Below are 17,594 nucleotides of genomic sequence, written 5' to 3'. Positions count from 1 at the left end.
GTTACATTGTGTACAGGTTGTCTCTGCATTGATACGGTAGAATAAATAAAGAAGAACACTCCCATTCTCATGTAACATCATTTTAAGAAGAAATGATGCTCTGAGTGAAGGCAATGGAAATAAGTCACTCTGACTGACTTTTTTGGGTTATCCTAGGTTCTCTACACATATGTTGTTATGTATGATAATCTATGTAACTGTATTTGTGTATACCTGAATAAACTTACATACATACATACGAAAGGAATAATTTTCTACAGTTACCCCCAGTAACACATTTTCTCTTATGTTAGATTAGAGAAAATGTTATTCTTGGCGTCACTTGTACAAGTTATCTGGCTACGACATCTCATATTTATGTTTATTTATTCTATTGTAGGGTGTATTTATCATCTTTTTATGTTATGTATCGTGTTTATTATATAATTTTGAAAAAAATATCATGGATGGATTAATGAAAATGTGTATATTAACGTAATATACGACATCTAAATGACTCGATGATTATTATTATCATTACTAATATGACGTCTGGAGACATAAGACACTTACCAATTTTAATGTGTACCTGCATGCCAGCACAGTATGTAAGTTTATTTAGGTACAGGTAAACATAAGTATAATTATCAGAGTAGATATAAAATATGAAATAACTTTTAAAAACATTTGAAATTTTGGAGTTTCCAGACAAAATGGAGAGACTTAGTGCTTACTGAGCTCATGGAGAATGTAAACAAACAGGGTGGGGCACGGTGACCGTATTAGAAAGTCAGGTGGGGGGAGCCGTATAGCGAGTTTTGGTCATAATTTGAAATGTCCGTATTAGTGGAACGCCGTAAAGTGAAACGCCGTAAAGCGGGGCCTTCCTGTATATATATATATATATATATATATATATATATATATATATATATATATATTCTTCTTTCTTTCAACATACCAGCAGTATCCCACCAAGGCAGGGTGACCCACCAAGGCAGGGTGACCCACCAAGGCAGGGTGACCCACCAAGGCAGGGTGACCCACCAAGGCAGGGTGACCCACCGAGGCAGGGTGACCCACCAAGGCAGGGTGACCCACCGAGGCAGGGTGACCCACGAAGGCAGGGTGACCCACCGAGGCAGGGTGACCCACCGAGGCAGGGTGACCCACCGAGGCAGGGTGACCCACCGAGGCAGGGTGACCCACGAAGGCAGGGTGACCCACCGAGGCAGGGTGACCCACCGAGGCAGGGTGACCCAAAAAGAAAGAAAATCCTGAAAAATAAAATATTTTCATCATTATTCAACACTTTCACCACACTCTTACATAATCGGTGTCTTTACAGAGGCGCCCAGATACAACAGTTTAGAAGCATATATAAAGATATATAACATACCTCTCGAAACTGCCAATACATATACCAAACACCTCCTTTAAAGTGTAGGCATTGTACTTCCCATTTCCAGTACTCAAGTCTGGTTAACCAGTTTTCCTGAATCCCTTCACTAAATATTACCCTGCTCACACTCCAACAGCTCGACAGGTCCCAAAAACCATTTGTCTCCATTCACTCCTATCTAACATGCTCACGCACACTTGCTGGAAGCTTAAGCCCCTTGCCCACAAAACCTCCTTTACCCCCTCCCTCCAACCTCATAATATAGCAAGGGGCTAGTAACCCCTTCTCATGTATACAGTACATTACTAAATTCAAAAAGTCACCTTAGGACGCCTCAGTGGGATACGGCCAGTTCATTGAAAAAAAAAAAAAAAAAAGCTTTATAAGAGAGCAGCTGTATGACCCTTGTGGGTTTAGTGCTTAGTTTTCATTATAATTTAGAAAACACACTGTACCGCATTTCCTGTTATTTCACAAATTCACGAGCCACACTGACCTGTTCTCCGAGCACGTATTATGAGTGTGAGGGCGGTGAGGACAACTATGGGGACAGCCAGGAGCCCCAGTATTACCGTCGACACACCGGCCGACGACCACTTGCCGCTGAATGTCACTGGCGACGACACTGCTTTAGCTTCTGTTCGAGAAGGAGGATAGAGTTAGCTTTACAAGTATCAACTGTCTTACAAGTATTGAATGGCATTACAAGCATTAACTGGTTGTACAAATATAAATGTAAAGTTGTATTTGGTTAAGAGGCACGTAAGTGCCCCCGTCTTCTAACTGTGTTGTACAGGTCTGAGTTGTGCTCAGACCTCTACAACACAATTGTCCTCAAAGATCTGTTAAGTTATACCATGAATTAAGGAAAGATCCTGGACTTCACCTTATTTTTTATTTTTTTTATTATCACACTGGCCGATTCCCACCAAGGCAGGGTGGCCCGAAAAAGAAAAACTTTCACCATCATTCACTCCATCACTGTCTTGCCAGAAGGGTGCTTTACACTACAGTTTTTAAACTGCAACATTAACACCCCTCCTTCACCTTATGAAACAAAATAAATGCAATAGTAATTATGGACAAGGTAGATTACAGTAGAAAAATGAACATGTTATTAGAAGACGGGGGAACTTACGAGCCTCTTAACCCTCGAGTTAATGGAGTAATGGGGGACAGAATGGCTGACAGTGTTTTGAAGGTGGCTGGTGATTGTGGTGGACAGATGATACTGCTCTGCCACGACTGTAACAATCACAGGATGATTCAGTAACCTATAAACTTTGTCCACTGTTTGTGAATCCACTGACTGGTCACAGACTGGGCCGGGGAAGGTGGGGGAAGCACTGAGAAACCATCTCCAGGTGTACTCACCTGATTTTGTCCCATATATTCCATTAAACTGGTTTTATTTTCATTAAGACATTCAGAAACATCTCCAACAATTCTTTTTTTTGGTTGAATTGTATAATAAAAGTGCACACAATAACAACACTGTCCACAAAACACTGTATTATTAATTTTGAGAAGTACTTATGCCATACATAAGGACCCCACAGCAAGTTGCAATTGCTGCGTTGCAACGCCCAGAAAAGTTGTCAGAAACCCTGACTCTAACGTAGAATGAGGGATGCTTATGTGATGTACGAACTCACAAAATTATTTTCTCGGTGTTATATAGACACTCCTCGCTTAATGACCTACCTGTTTAATGACTGTGCAGATTTACAACCAGCTTTCTGACCAGTCAGTATACTGTATACTGTACAGTACACTACTGTATAAACATTTAAAAGTACAGCATCTCCTGACTTAGCGATGTACTCGTTTACCAACGACTTGGACTTATGAGGGGCTCTCTGACCAGTATTCATACCTAAGTAATGTATATTAGAGCTGATTTCCTCTCTTCTGTTTATTACAATATACAGTACACTATAAACATTTAAAAATATACCAGAAATGTTATAAATGGTGCAAAGGTGATATTTAAACAATATCACAGATGGTTGACACAAACTCACTACCATTATAGTATGCTCCTCACTTAGTGACGAATTTGTTTACTGACGTGGTCTTAGGAACACAACTCCGTCGTTAAGCGAGTAAAGGCTGCACACTAAAAGTGTTATAAAAGGAGCAACAGTGACATTAAAATACTGTAATGTGTATAATAATGATATACACGATACACGAGATTCTCAAAGTGTTTGTAAGTCGGGGATTCACTGTATACGCCATTAAATTTGGGATGTACCTTTTTATTTGTATTTGTAAAACAATATCACACTGGAGCTTTTATAAGAGTAATGAAGAAAACGAGGGAACATTAGGAAAATGATGGAACGCAATGTTTTTTATCCCCTCAAGGGAGGTTCCTTGATGCTGGCGAGAGGCTCTTGATCAAGGGAATTGGATTTGAGCTCCAGTTCCCTGAATTAAGTCTGAATGCCTTCCATCCCCCCCCCACAGGTGCTATATAATCCTACGGGTTTAGCTCTTTCCCTTAATAATAATAATAATGGAGCTTTTATTAGAGTAATGGAGAAAACAAAAGAACATCAGGAAAACGACACAATGCAATGTTTTTGGAAGGGGAGCGCAGCGTCCCTCCAGGAAACGCCCGTGTCCTGCCGACCGACTGAAAATCTAGAGGGGAAACGTTAAGGAATGATTTCATTGGAAAACGAGACAAATAAAGGAAAAAACATCGGTGTTTTACTGGCAAAACTTCAATGTGACGATGGTGAGGGGCTCTTGATCTAGGGAAGTGGATCTGTGTTCCTGTTCCCTGAATTAAGCCTGAATACCTTCCCCCCCCCAACCCCCCACACACAGGCGCTGTATAATGCTACGGGTTTAGTGCTTCCCCATGATTATTATAATATCTGATACACAGCTCTACCATTCTCACCAGTACCTGATTCACAGCTCTACCATTCACCCCAGTACCTGATTCACAGCTCTACCATTCACCCCAGTACCTGATTCACAGCTCTACCATTCACCCCAGTACCTGATTCACAGCTCTACCATTCACCCCAGTACCTGATTCACAGCTCTACCATTCACCCCAGTACCTGATTCACAGCTCTACCATTCACCCCAGTACCTGATTCACAGCTCTACCATTCACCCCAGTACCTGATTCACAGCTCTACCATTCACCCCAGTACCTGATTCACAGCTCTACCATTCACCCCAGTACCTGATTCACAGCTCTACCATTCACCCCAGTACCTGATTCACAGCTCTACCATTCACCCCAGTACCTGATTCACAGCTCTACCATTCACCCCAGTACCTGATTCACAGCTCTACCATTCACCCCAGTACCTGATTCACAACTCTACCATTCACCCCAGTACCTGATTCACAGCTCTACCATTCACCCCAGTACCTGATTCACAGCTCTACCATTCACCCCAGTACCTGATTCACAGCTCTACCATTCACCCCAGTACCTGATTCACAGCTCTACCATTCACCCCAGTACCTGATTCACAGCTCTACCATTCACCCCAGTACCTGATTCACAGCTCTACCATTCACCCCAGTACCTGATTCACAGCTCTACCATTCACCCCAGTACCTGATTCACAGCTCTACCATTCACCCCAGTACCTGATTCACAGCTCTACCATTCACCCCAGTACCTGATTCACAGCTCTACCATTCACCCCAGTACCTGATTCACAGCTCTACCATTCACCCCAGTACCTGATTCACAGCTCTACCATTCACCCCAGTACCTGATTCACAGCTCTACCATTCACCCCAGTACCTGATTCACAGCTCTACCATTCACCCCAGTATCTGATTCACAGCTCTACCATTCACCCCAGTACCTGATTCACAGCTCTACCATTCACCCCAGTACCTGATTCACAGCTCTACCATTCACCCCAGTACCTGATTCACAGCTCTACCATTCACCCCAGTACCTGATTCACAGCTCTACCATTCACCCCAGTACCTGATTCACAGCTCTACCATTCACCCCAGTACCTGATTCACAGCTCTACCATTTACCCCAGTACCTGATTCACAGCTCTACCATTCACCCCAGTACCTGATTCACAGCTCTACCATTCACCCCAGTACCTGATTCACAGCTCTACCATTCACCCCAGTACCTGATTCACAGCTCTACCATTCACCCCAGTACCTGATTCACAGCTCTACCATTCACCCCAGTACCTGATTCACAGCTCTACCATTCACCCCAGTACCTGATTCACAGCTCTACCATTCACCCCAGTACCTGATTCACAGCTTTACCTTTCATCCCAGTATCTGAGTTATGGCTCTACCTTTCACCCCAGTACCTGATTCACAGCTCTACCATTCACCCCAGTACCTGATTCACATTTCTAACATTTTCCCCAGTACCTGATTCACATTTCTAACATTCTCCCCAATATCTGATTCACAGCTCTACCATTCACCCCAGTACCTGATTCACAGCTCTACCAGTCACCCCAGTACCTGATTCACAGCTCTACCATTCTCACCAGTACCTGATTCACAGCTCTTAGATTCTCTACAGTACCTGATTCACAACCTGCCCAAATAGTACTGTGGAACCACTCAGAATGCCATATCAAACACCACAATCTGGTAATGCCAGAATAACACGAACACACTACATGCATTGTTAGTCACACGCAGGTGATGTATCAAACGTCACCATCACTGAAAACTTAAAAAACACACGACAAGCACAGAAGACGGGTCACCGCCAGCTTACCTCTGCTGCTGTGGCTACAAATATGTTAGTACAAAATTAATTACAGAAAGAACAAGGCGGCACAATACCATGGCTGGAACAATACACAACGTGCGCATGGGGAACTAACTCAGGATGACGTTTTGGGCCGACTTGTGCCATTAACTGGGCGTGTGGAAATACAGGCGGTCCTTGACTTACGATGGGGTTATGGTTCGACGAACCCGTTGTGAGTCAGAAATATCCTAATTGAAAATATCGTAAGGCAAAAATGTTGTAAATATAAAATATCGGAAGTCAAATAACAAGTCGTAAATATCGTAAATAAAAAATATCGTAAGTTGAATGTGAATATGATATGATAAATAAGTAAATAAGTACTGTCACTGAATAAATCAATAAATAATTGCTGTAACTAAATACAGTGGACCCCCGCATAACGATTACCTCCGAATGCGACCAATTATGTAAGTGTATTTATGTAAGTGCGTTTGAACGTGTATGTTTGGGGGTCTGAAATGGACTAATCTACTTCACAATATTCCTTATGGGAACAAATTCGGTCAGTACTGGCACCTGAACATACTTCTGGAGTGAAAAAATATCGTTAACCGGGGGTCCACTGTACTAGTATTGAAAAGTCAATAAATGAATATAAGTTATAGACTTGTCACTTTCATGTTGGGTAATTATCTTATGTTTCATCTCCAGAGTAATTTTTTTGTACTGTCGTTCCCTCAAGGGGACGAGGGTGAGGGGCTCTTGATCTAGGGAATTGGATCTGTGCTCCAGTTCAATGAATTGAACTTGAATACCTTCCATCCCCCCCCCCACAGGCGCTGTATAATCCTACGGGTTTAGCGGTCCCTCATGATTATAATAATTTGTACCACCATAAAGTTGAAATATCCAAAGTCGAACCATCGTAAGCCGAGGACCACGTGTCCTCGGGAGAAACCAAAGCACAGACGACGCAATAATAAAAATGCTAGACCTACTTTAGACAGCACTGGAAAAAATGAATACCCGCTTGGACTCTTTATCGACCTTAAGAAAGCTTTTGATACAGTAGATCACAGCATCATACTCCTCAAGCTTGATCGTTATGGTATAAAAGGCCACACACTTGCATTCATCAAGTCCTACCTTACTAATAGAAAGCAATACGTCTCTGTCAAGGACACAACCTCGTCAACAAGACCCCTGGACACTGGTGTACCTCAGGGAAGCATTCTTGCCCCCTCCTTTTCCTTTTATACATCAACAATCTTCTAAGCGTATCACAACAACTTACGCCTATTCTCTTTGCTGACGACACAACTTTTGTCATTTTTTATTAACACATCGGCTGTTTCCCACCAAGGCAGGGTGGCCTGAAAAAGAGAAACTTTCATTCACTCCATCACTGTCTTGCCAAAGGCGCGCTTACACTACAGTTATACAACTGCAACATTAACACCCGTCCTTCAGAGTGCTGGCACTGTACTTCCCATCTCCAGAACTCAAGTCCAGCCTGCCGGTTTTCCTTCATAAATATTACCTTGCTTATACTCCAACAGCAAGTGAAGTCCTAAAAACCATTTGTCTCCATTCACTCCTATCAAACACACTCACGTATGCTTGCTGGAAGTCCAAGCCCCTCGCGTACAAAACCTCCTTTATCCCCTCCCTCCAACCTTTCCTAGGCAGACCCCTACCCCGCCTTCCCTCCACTACAGATTTATACACTCTAGAAGTAATTATATTTTGTTCCATTCCCTCTACATGTCCAAACCACTTCAACAACCCTTCCTCAGCCCTCTGGATAATAGTTTTGGTAATCCCTCACCTTCTCCTATTTTCCGAACTACAAATTCTCTGCATTATATTCACACCACACATTGCCCTCAGACTTGACATCTCCACTGCCTCCAGCCTTCTCCTCGCTGCAACATTCATCACCCATGCTTCACACCCATACAAGAGTGCTGGTACAACTATACTTTCATACATTCCCTTCTTTGCTTCCACGGACAAAGTTCTTTGTCTCCACAGACTCCTAAGTGCACCACTCACCCGTTTCCCCTCATCAGTTCTGTGATTCACCCCATCCTTCATAGACCCATCTGCTGACACGTCCACTCCCAAATATCTGAATACATTCACCTCCTCCATACTCTCTCCCTCCAATCTGATATTCAATCTTTCATCACCTAATCTTTTTGTTATCCTCATAACCTTACTCTTTCCTGTATTCACTTTTAATCTCCTTCTTTTACATACCCTACCACCCAAATCTAGCCTCATTCAACACTACTGTTAATGAAGAACTCACAAAAATAGCAACCTGGTTGATGACTGTCAATAAACTTACACTTAATATGGACAAATCCTCTCACATTATGTTCGGGAGTAGAGTAAGTGAGGTCCAGCTTAACATTACGCTTAACATCCTTATTGCTAAACATAATGAGGGAAAATTCCCGAGTCTACACCTTGATAACCTGAAATTCAACACTCATATCCAACGCATAACAAAAAAAGTATCTAAAACAGTTGGCATCCTCTCAAAGATACATTACTATGTGCCATAAACAGCACTACTTACACTATACTATTCACTGATCTACCCCTGCCTCAACTATGCTATTTGTGTCTGAGGTTCCGCAACGACAAACCACCTAAAGTCAATAATAACACAAAAAGGTGTAGTGCGAATGATCACACAATCCACTGCTAGACAACCCTCCCCCTCCCCCTACTTTTCAAAGACCTTAACCTACTCACTATACAAAACATTCACTTGTACTATTGCGCAACCTACATTTACAGAACAATCAATTCTAATATAACTCCCGACCTGAAGCACTTTCTTGACAGTTGCAACAGGACTCACAGACACAACACAAGGCACAAAAATCTCTACGACATTCCCTGTGTCAGGCTAAATCTTTCCAAATACTCATTGTACATAAAATGGCCCAAAATCTGGAACTCTCTGCCAGAAATCTCCAGAATCACTGACGCAGCATTTTTAAAACTACAGTTAAAAAACAGCTTGTCTCCTTAACCTATCCCAGCCGATCATAAATACACGTGTAAAAACTATACATGCATTTGTTCAATATCATGAACGTAGGGAAAACATTATAATCAATACAGTGGACCCCTGCTTTACGATCACCTCCCAATGCGACCAATTATGTAAGTGTATTTATGTAAGTGCGTTTGTACGTGTATGTTTGGGGGTCTGAAATGGACTAATCTACTTCACAATATTCCTTATGGGAACAAATTCGTTCAGTACTGGCACCTGAACATACTTCTGGAATGAAATAATATCGTAAACCGGGGGTCCACTGTATTGACTTACTCTCAACATCTGTAGTCACCTCAGATGTTAATCACAAGATGTATTAAAGCCAAGACTTATTAAAGCCATAAAGCATGGCCTAACACAATATTAAAGTCTACTGTATTCATTGTAACTCGTCTAATGACTATATGTGCCGTTATTGCCTTATTAATCTTAAGTTTTAAGTTTGCCCAAAATGCTCTGCATATAAAGGGACTTTTGGTATGTACACCCAACTATTATAATCCTTTGTATAAACATGTATCATGTCAGGATAAATTATTTTTTTTTATTAACACACTGGCCAATTCCCACCAAGGCAGGGTGGCCCGAAAAAGAAAAACTTTCACCATCATTCACTCCATCACTGTCTTGCCAGAAGGGTGCTTTACCCTACAGTTTTTAACCCTTTGACTGTCGCGGCCGTATATATAAGTCTTACGAGGTACCGTGCTTGACGTATATATACTCATAAATTCTAGCGGTTTCAAATCAAGCAGGAGAAAGCTGGTAGGCCCACATGTGAGAGAATGGGTCTGTGTGGTCAGTGTGCACCATATAAAAAAAAATCCTGGAGCAAGCAGTGCATGAGAAAAAAAAAACTAACCGTTTTTTTTAATTAAAATGCTGACTTTGTGGTCTATTTTCGTATAGTATTTATGGTTGTATTCTTGTTTTCTTGGACTCATTTGATAGAATGGAAAACATATTATAGAAATAGAGGTGATTTTGATTGATTTTAGTATAAAAAGAACCCAGAAATAGAGCTCAAAGTAGGGGAAATGTTTGATTTTTGCCAATGTTCAAAAGTAAACAAATGATGCCATTGTCCAATAAATGTCCAACTAGCCATTCTAATATGCAGTCATGAATGGGTTGATGTTATTTATACAATTATTACAGTATTGCAGTAGTCTGCATAACAGTAAATCTATTTTTTGTTTGAATAAAAATTCAAAATAGAAAGCAAGAGTAATATCAGAGGGGCCTGGAGACATAACTGATGAACAAAGAAAATGTTATTTTAGAGCCAGGAATGTCTGCATTGTTCATTCTGGACCTTATTTTGAAATTGTCATATTTTTTAGTTTTCGTGAAATTGGCCAAAATGCAAATTTCTGACCACATTATTAGGTAGTTAAAATTGGTAAATGGGCAGTTTCTTGTACTCAATCGATAGAAAAAATGGAGTTCTAAAGAAATAGCTATGAGTTTGGGCGATTAGAACAATGGAATTAGCCGAAAATAGGGCTCAAATTGGGCGAAATCGCCGATTTGTAAACAGCGCCGAGGTCGCTAATTTCGCGAGAGCATAATTCCATCAGTTTTCCATCAAATTTCGTTTTTTTGGTGTCGTTACAATTGGGAAAAGATTCTCTATCATTTCATAAGAATAAATAATTTTTTTTTTTTTTTAAATTTTGCGACACCAGGAGACACCTCAGGATTGGAGGTTGCGACAGTCAAAGGGTTAAGCTGCAACATTAACACCCCTCCTTCAGAGTGCAGGCACTGTACTTCCCATCTCCAGGACTCAAGTCCAGCCTGCAGGTTTCCCTGAATCCCTTCATAAATGTTACTTTGCTCACACTCCAACAGCATGTCAAGTATTAAAAACCATTTGTCTACATTCACTCCTATCAAACACGCTCACGCATGCCCGCTGGAAGTCCAAGCCCCTCGCACACAAAACCTCCTTTACCCCCTCCCTCCAACCTTTCCTAGGCTGACCCCTACCCCGCCTTCCTTCCACTACAGACTGATACACTCTTGAAGTCATTCTGTTTCGCTCCATTCTCTCTACATGTCCGAACCACCTCAACAACCCTTCCTCAGCCCTCTGGACTACAGTTTTGGTAATCCCACACCTCCTCCTAACTTCCAAACTATGAATTCTCTGCATTATATTCACACCACACATTGCCCTCAGACATGACATCTCCACTGCCTCCAGCCTTCTCCTCGCTGCAACATTCATCACCCATGCTTCACACCCATATAAGAGCGTTGGTAAAACTATACTCTCATACATTCCCCTCTTTGCCTCCAAGGACAAAGTTCTTTGTCTCCACAGACTCTTAAGTGCATCACTCACCTTTTTCCCCTCATCAATTCTATGATTCACCTCATCTTTCATAGACCCATCCGCTGACACATCCACTCCCAAACATCTGAATACATTCACCTCCTCCATACTCTCTCCCTCCAATCTGATATCCAATCTTTCATCACCTAATCTTTTTATCCTCATAACCTTACTCTTTCCTGTATTCACTTTTAATTTTCATCTTTTGCACACCCTACCAAATTCATCCACCAACCTCTGCAACTTCTCTTCAGAATCTACCAAGAGCACAGTGTCATCAGCAAAGAGCAACTGTGACAACTCCCACTTTATGTGTGATTCTTTATCTTTTAACTCCACGCCTCTTGCCAAGACCCTCGCATTTACTTCTCTTACAACCCCATCTATAAATATATTAAACAACCATGGTGACATCACACATCCTTGTCTAAGGCCTTTTACTGGGAAATAATCTCCCTCTTTCCTACATACTATAACTTGAGCCTCACTATCCTCGTAAAAACTCTTCACTGCTTTCAGTAACCTACCTCCTCCTTTGGTCCAAATCGGACCAAAACATCGTCATGAGTTTCAGTCTTTTGTGTGCGGGTTATTTATGTATAAATAATTACAGAGATGAGGAAATATCAACGGATTATTAAGAAGGATAACATGAGAAAGCTCTTTTATGTGGGTCTTGTAAATCCAAAATCGATACAGTTTATCGTCAAATATAAACCAGCAAAATATTTTGAGGGGCCGGGGAAGTTCTGGGACGTTATCTATACGCTGCTTTGATAAAAAAAAATTGTATTCAAAAAGCAGGCGCCTCTCAGAGGTGCTGTGACACTTGCATTACTGTCTTATTAGCATGTTTGTCAACACATGCAGAGAACACTACTGAGAACACGGGTATGTTTTAGTGTGAAAAACAGAGCCAGCGCTACTAAGCACACTTGACTTAGTGTGAATAAAACAAGTGCCAATTAAAGACGGTGGCACTTTTGCCGTGTTTACGGTCTTGTTTTAATGTTGCATGCAGGGGGAGAACTAGCGAAAGTTATGTTAGGGTAAAAAAAGTTGCTGACCAAGAGTGCGGCGCTTGTTGTAACATACGGCCTCACTGGCATCTTCCCTGGCATTTACTGGTGTTTACGAGGCTACAAATAAGCTTTGTTATGTTAGGTGCAGAGTTATGGGCCACTCTTCATGCAGAAACCACTAGTGAGGACGAGAGTGCATGTTAGTGCAGAGCGTCGAGTGTAACGAGTGACTCACTGCGAGGGACGGTGACTCACGGTGACCTGTGTGACCCCACCTGATGACATCCACACAGTGCGGTGCAGGTGCTGCCGCCACTCCCTCATTGTACTTGTGGCAGGAATAGGGTGACTTTACACCCCATTACTGTGCTCTTGTGGGGATGGGGGAGGGGGATTAGTATCATGGGGTATTGCTAAACCCATAAGGGTCATGCAGTGTCTGGGGAAACAGGAGGGAATCATTAAGTTATGGAGAACTTCAATGTAAATTACACATTGTAACCTTTGTAAAGAAATAAAAATTTGATTTGTAAAGCACAACATCGATCATTATTATTTAAATACTTAAAAACATAATTTATTATTTTCTTGATTTTTTGCTTTATACATCACTGTATTATACATCACTGTATTACTGCTTATACATTATGGCTGTAAAATACAAGTTAGGTTATATTTACAAGGTTATACCTGTCAGTATTTACAGTTAAGTGTTGCATTTACAAAGTTATACACATTTACATTTACAAATAGGACATTTAAAACCCCTTCGTGAGGTATTTCACAACCTCCAAACCCCAAGTATTAACGAGTGTCAAACACGTCCACTTGCTGGGTTGTCCGGTCATGTGACAGTTTCTCTCTGGCCCGGCCGGCCTGCCCATCCTCCTGCCCACCCTCCTTCCTGCCTGCCCTCCTGCCCACCCGCCCGTCCATCCTCCTGCCCACCCACGCCATTAACAAATTAAACATGACAAGATATCAGAGACCTTAATTCTATACATAAAGTCCTGGAGAACAAACGAGTGTTGGAGTGAAGGTGACCATTAAGTGTCTTTGGAAAAAACTTTATAAATACTGGACTGTGTATTGAAATAGCATGGCAAAAAAAGGCCACAATGGAAAAAATAGTAGAAATACCTCTGCAGTTTCACGTCATTATATACATGTATACGTCTTTAGAGAAGCAAACGAAGAGAGAGAGTGAGAGAGTATGTGAGTGAGTGAGTGAGTGTACTCACCTAATTGTGGTTGCAGGGGTCGAGACTCAGCTCCTGGCCCCGCCTCTTCACTGATTGCTACTGGATCCTCTCTCCTTCTGCTTCCTGAGCTTTGTCATACCTCTTCTTAAAACTATGTATGGTTCCTGCCTCCACTACTTCACTTGCTAGGCTATTCCACTTGCTGACAACTCTATGACTGAAGAAATACTTCCTAACGTCCCTGTGACTCGTCTGAGTCTTCAGCAGTGTGTGTGTGTGTGTGTGTGTGTGTGTGTGTGTGTGTGTAAAAGCGTATCAAAGGAATCTGTCATTTTTCTGTTAATTTTAACAAATGCATTCAGGCGCTGCCTGTGTTTCTTTGCGGCCAAAACAGTGAATGTTGTGCTCCCACACACCCGTAGAAAATACATCTGACCGCAGCCTATGCAAATGACAACAGTGACTTGTTATTTACAAACCTCCGAAGCGATTCACCGGCTTTACTTCAATCTTGGGAGTCGACAAGGCCGTCACTGTCTTGTTGATGCTGTGCGCCGTCAATGCTGTTCCTGGAATACAATGTAAATCTTTATATCCACACAAACGTATTTGGAACTTACAGTGGTCAAGTTTATAGTCCTCATGGTTACAGTGGCTGGGTTTACAGTCCATGTGGTTACAGTGTGTGGGTTAACAGGTCTTGTGCTTACAGTGGTCAAGTTTATAGTCCTCATGGTTACAGTGGCTGGGTTTACAGTCCATGTGGTTACAGTGTGTGGGTTAATAGGTCTTGTGTTTACAGTGGTCAAGTTTATAGTCCTCATGGTTACAGTGACTGGGTTTACAGTCCATGTGGTTACAGTGTGTGGGTTAACAGGTCTTGTGTTTACAGTGGTCAAGTTTATAGTCCTCATGGTTACAGTGACTGGGTTTACAGTCCATGTGGTTACAGTGTGTGGGTTAACAGGTCTTGTGCTTACAGTGGCCAAGTTTATAGTCCTCATGGTTACAGTGACTGGGTTTACAGTCCACATGGTGACAATTTATATACAATCACGATACAGCTGTATGTCACGACAATGTTAAAATGAACGCTGTGGTAATGCTTGCTTTTAGGCCTATGTAGGTACCCTGAAAATCAACACAGCCACTGATCCCATTCATCAGCATGAACCCTAATGAAAACACAAATGATTCCGATGCGAATGCACTACATAAACATTCTCACTAGGTAAGCTAGCAAATGCTTTAGAGTGATTTAACATTACTTAAAATCACTGATGCATTTTTTCGCTACACGCAGACTGATTTTGCAGATTGATGGCAAAAGTGAATTTTCACTCTGCTTATTCGGCAGGAAACACTGCAGCTTTTGCAGACGTTAACGGGGAAAACACTGCACCAAACTTTTAAGAAATGGATAATGTATGTTTTTATGGTCGATATTCTTAGCACATTTGTGTATTATTAGTCATGTGTGTAACAAGACTTGTTTGTAAATTAAAACACCAAGAAATTAACTGTATATTAAAACACCAAGAAATTAACTGTAAATTAAAACACCAAGAAATTAACTGTATATTAAAACACCAAGAAATTAACTGTAAATTAAAACACCAGTACAATGCATGTATTTATAAACTAAACTAAAATATTATTATTATTATTATTATACTATTATTGTTAAATAAGGCAGAAGGTACACATATATACTAACATGTCCAACAAACAAGTCGACTGTGTGATGATTAAGTTCGTCCACTGGTCGACTGTGTGATGACCGAGTCTGTCCATTGGTCGACTGTGTGATGACCAAGTCTGTCCACTGGTTGACTGTGTGATGATTGAGTTCGTAGACTGGTCAACTGTGTGATGACCGAGTCTGTCCACTGGTTGACTGTGTGATGACCGAGTCTGTCCACTGGTTGACTGTGTGATGATTGAGTTCGTAGACTGGTCAACTGTGTGATGACTGAGTCCGTCCATTGGTCGACTGTGTGATGATTGAGTCCGTCCACTGGTTGACTGTGTGATGATGATTCCGTCCATTCGTCAACTGTGTGATGATCGAGTCCATCCATTGGTTGAATGCGTGATGATTCAATCCACTTGTCCATTGTTTGTCAAGTTGCTGCGGGACGCGTTTCCACATCAACCACCGCTCTCGCCGTTGCTATACTCTTTAACTATTAAACTATCCAAATGTAGATCAATGATCACGTGCGTAGCGCTCAGAATGTAGATCTATGTTTTTTACGTATGAAAGCATGTAAAATCGAACGTAGATCTATGTTCAGAGCGCTACACACGTGAACGTAGAATTACGTTTGGACAGTTTAAGAGTTAAGGGTGGTACCTTAAAGTGCTCTTAATCCAAGGACTTTGTGCTATTCTTGTCTTCCACCTGTCCCATTAGGGTTTAACACTTGACTCAAATTGAAACATCTATAAGAGAGAAGTTGCCAAATGTCCATTAGAGTATCGGTTGAATAAATCCGACGCGGTGGACCTCAGACCTCAATTTTCCTTCAACCACAACAAGAAATTAAAAAAAAATATGTGATTTATGGAATTTTCAACCTCAAAAAATATTTATATATAGAAAATATTAGTGCAAAATTATATAATAGTTTGACTTGGATAAAGAAAATGTATACAGTGAACTCTCTCATACAGCTCCTTTATAAAGTCTGTGGTTTTGTATATACAGTAGTACCCTGGTATACAGTACCATGGTATACAGTACCATGGTATACAGTACCATGGTATACAGTAGTGCCCTGGTATACAGTAGTACCCTGGTATACAGTAGTACCCTGCTATACAGTAGTACCCTGGTATACAGTACCATGGTATACAGTAGTACCCTGGTATACAGTACCATGGTATACAGTAGTACCCTGGTATACAGTAGTACCCTGGTATACAGTACCATGGTATACAGCAGTACCCTGGTATACAGTACCATGGTATACAGTAGTACCCTGGTATACAGTAGTACCCTGGTATACAGTACCATGGTATACAGTAGTACCCTGGTATACAGTACCATGGTATACAGTAGTACCCTGGTATACAGTAGTACCCTGGTATACAGTAGTACCCTGGTATACAGTAGTACCCTGGTATACAGTAGTACCCTGGTATACAGTAGTACCCTGGTATACAGTAGTACCCTGCTATACAGTAGTACCCTGGTATACAGTAGTACCCTGGTATACAGTAGTGCCCTGGTATACAGCAGTACCCTGGTATACAGCAGTACCCTGGTATACAGTAGTACCCTGCTATACAGTAGTATCCTGGTATATAGTAGTGCCCTGGCATACAGTAGTACCTTGGTATACAGTAGTACCCTGGTATACAGTAGTACCCTGGTATACAGTAGTACCCTGGTATACAGTACCATGGTATACAGTAGTACCCTGGTATACAGTAGTACCCTGGTATACAGTAGTACCCTGGCATACAGTAGTACCCTGGTATACAGCAGTACCCTGCTATACAGTAGTACCCTGGCATACAGTAGTGCCCTGGTATACAGCAGTACCCTGGTATACAGCAGTACCCTGGTATATAGTAGTACCCTGGTATACAGTACCATGGTATACAGTAGTACCCTGGTATACAGTAGTACCCTGGTATACAGTAGTACCCTGGTATACAGTAGTACCCTGGTATACAGTAGTACCCTGGTATACAGTAGTACCCTGGTATACAGTACCATGGTATACAGTAGTACCCTGGTATACAGTAGTACCCTGGTATACAGTAGTACCCTGGCATACAGTAGTACCCTGGTATACAGCAGTACCCTGCTATACAGTAGTACCCTGGCAT

At 41.6% G+C, this 17,594-nt stretch overlaps 1 protein-coding gene across 5 annotated transcripts in view; it reads right to left on the bottom strand.

The window, feature by feature from the left end:
• Positions 1-17,594, bottom strand: part of LOC128700964 (peptidyl-glycine alpha-amidating monooxygenase B) — a 111,816-nt gene that overhangs the window by 15,346 nt on the left and 78,876 nt on the right. For 3 of the 5 annotated variants that reach the window (XM_070079717.1, XM_070079719.1, XM_070079718.1), the window contains 2 exons: positions 14,234-14,323; positions 1,878-2,018 (listed from right to left, as the gene is read on the bottom strand). In XM_070079717.1, coding sequence (XP_069935818.1) covers positions 1,878-2,018; positions 14,234-14,323 — 231 coding nt within the window. Of the gene's footprint in view, positions 1-1,877; positions 2,019-12,787; positions 12,992-14,233; positions 14,324-15,471; positions 15,886-17,594 lie in introns of those variants that run through there. The other 2 variants (XR_011391001.1, XR_011391002.1) reach the window with 2 other exon arrangements.

The sequence above is a fragment of the Cherax quadricarinatus genome, unplaced genomic scaffold (assembly GCF_038502225.1).
Source record: "Cherax quadricarinatus isolate ZL_2023a unplaced genomic scaffold, ASM3850222v1 Contig7, whole genome shotgun sequence".
Lineage (NCBI taxonomy): Eukaryota > Metazoa > Arthropoda > Malacostraca > Decapoda > Parastacidae > Cherax > Cherax quadricarinatus.
The sequence above is the reverse complement of the archived record's forward strand: the minus strand, read 5'-3'. Positions and strand labels throughout refer to the sequence as shown.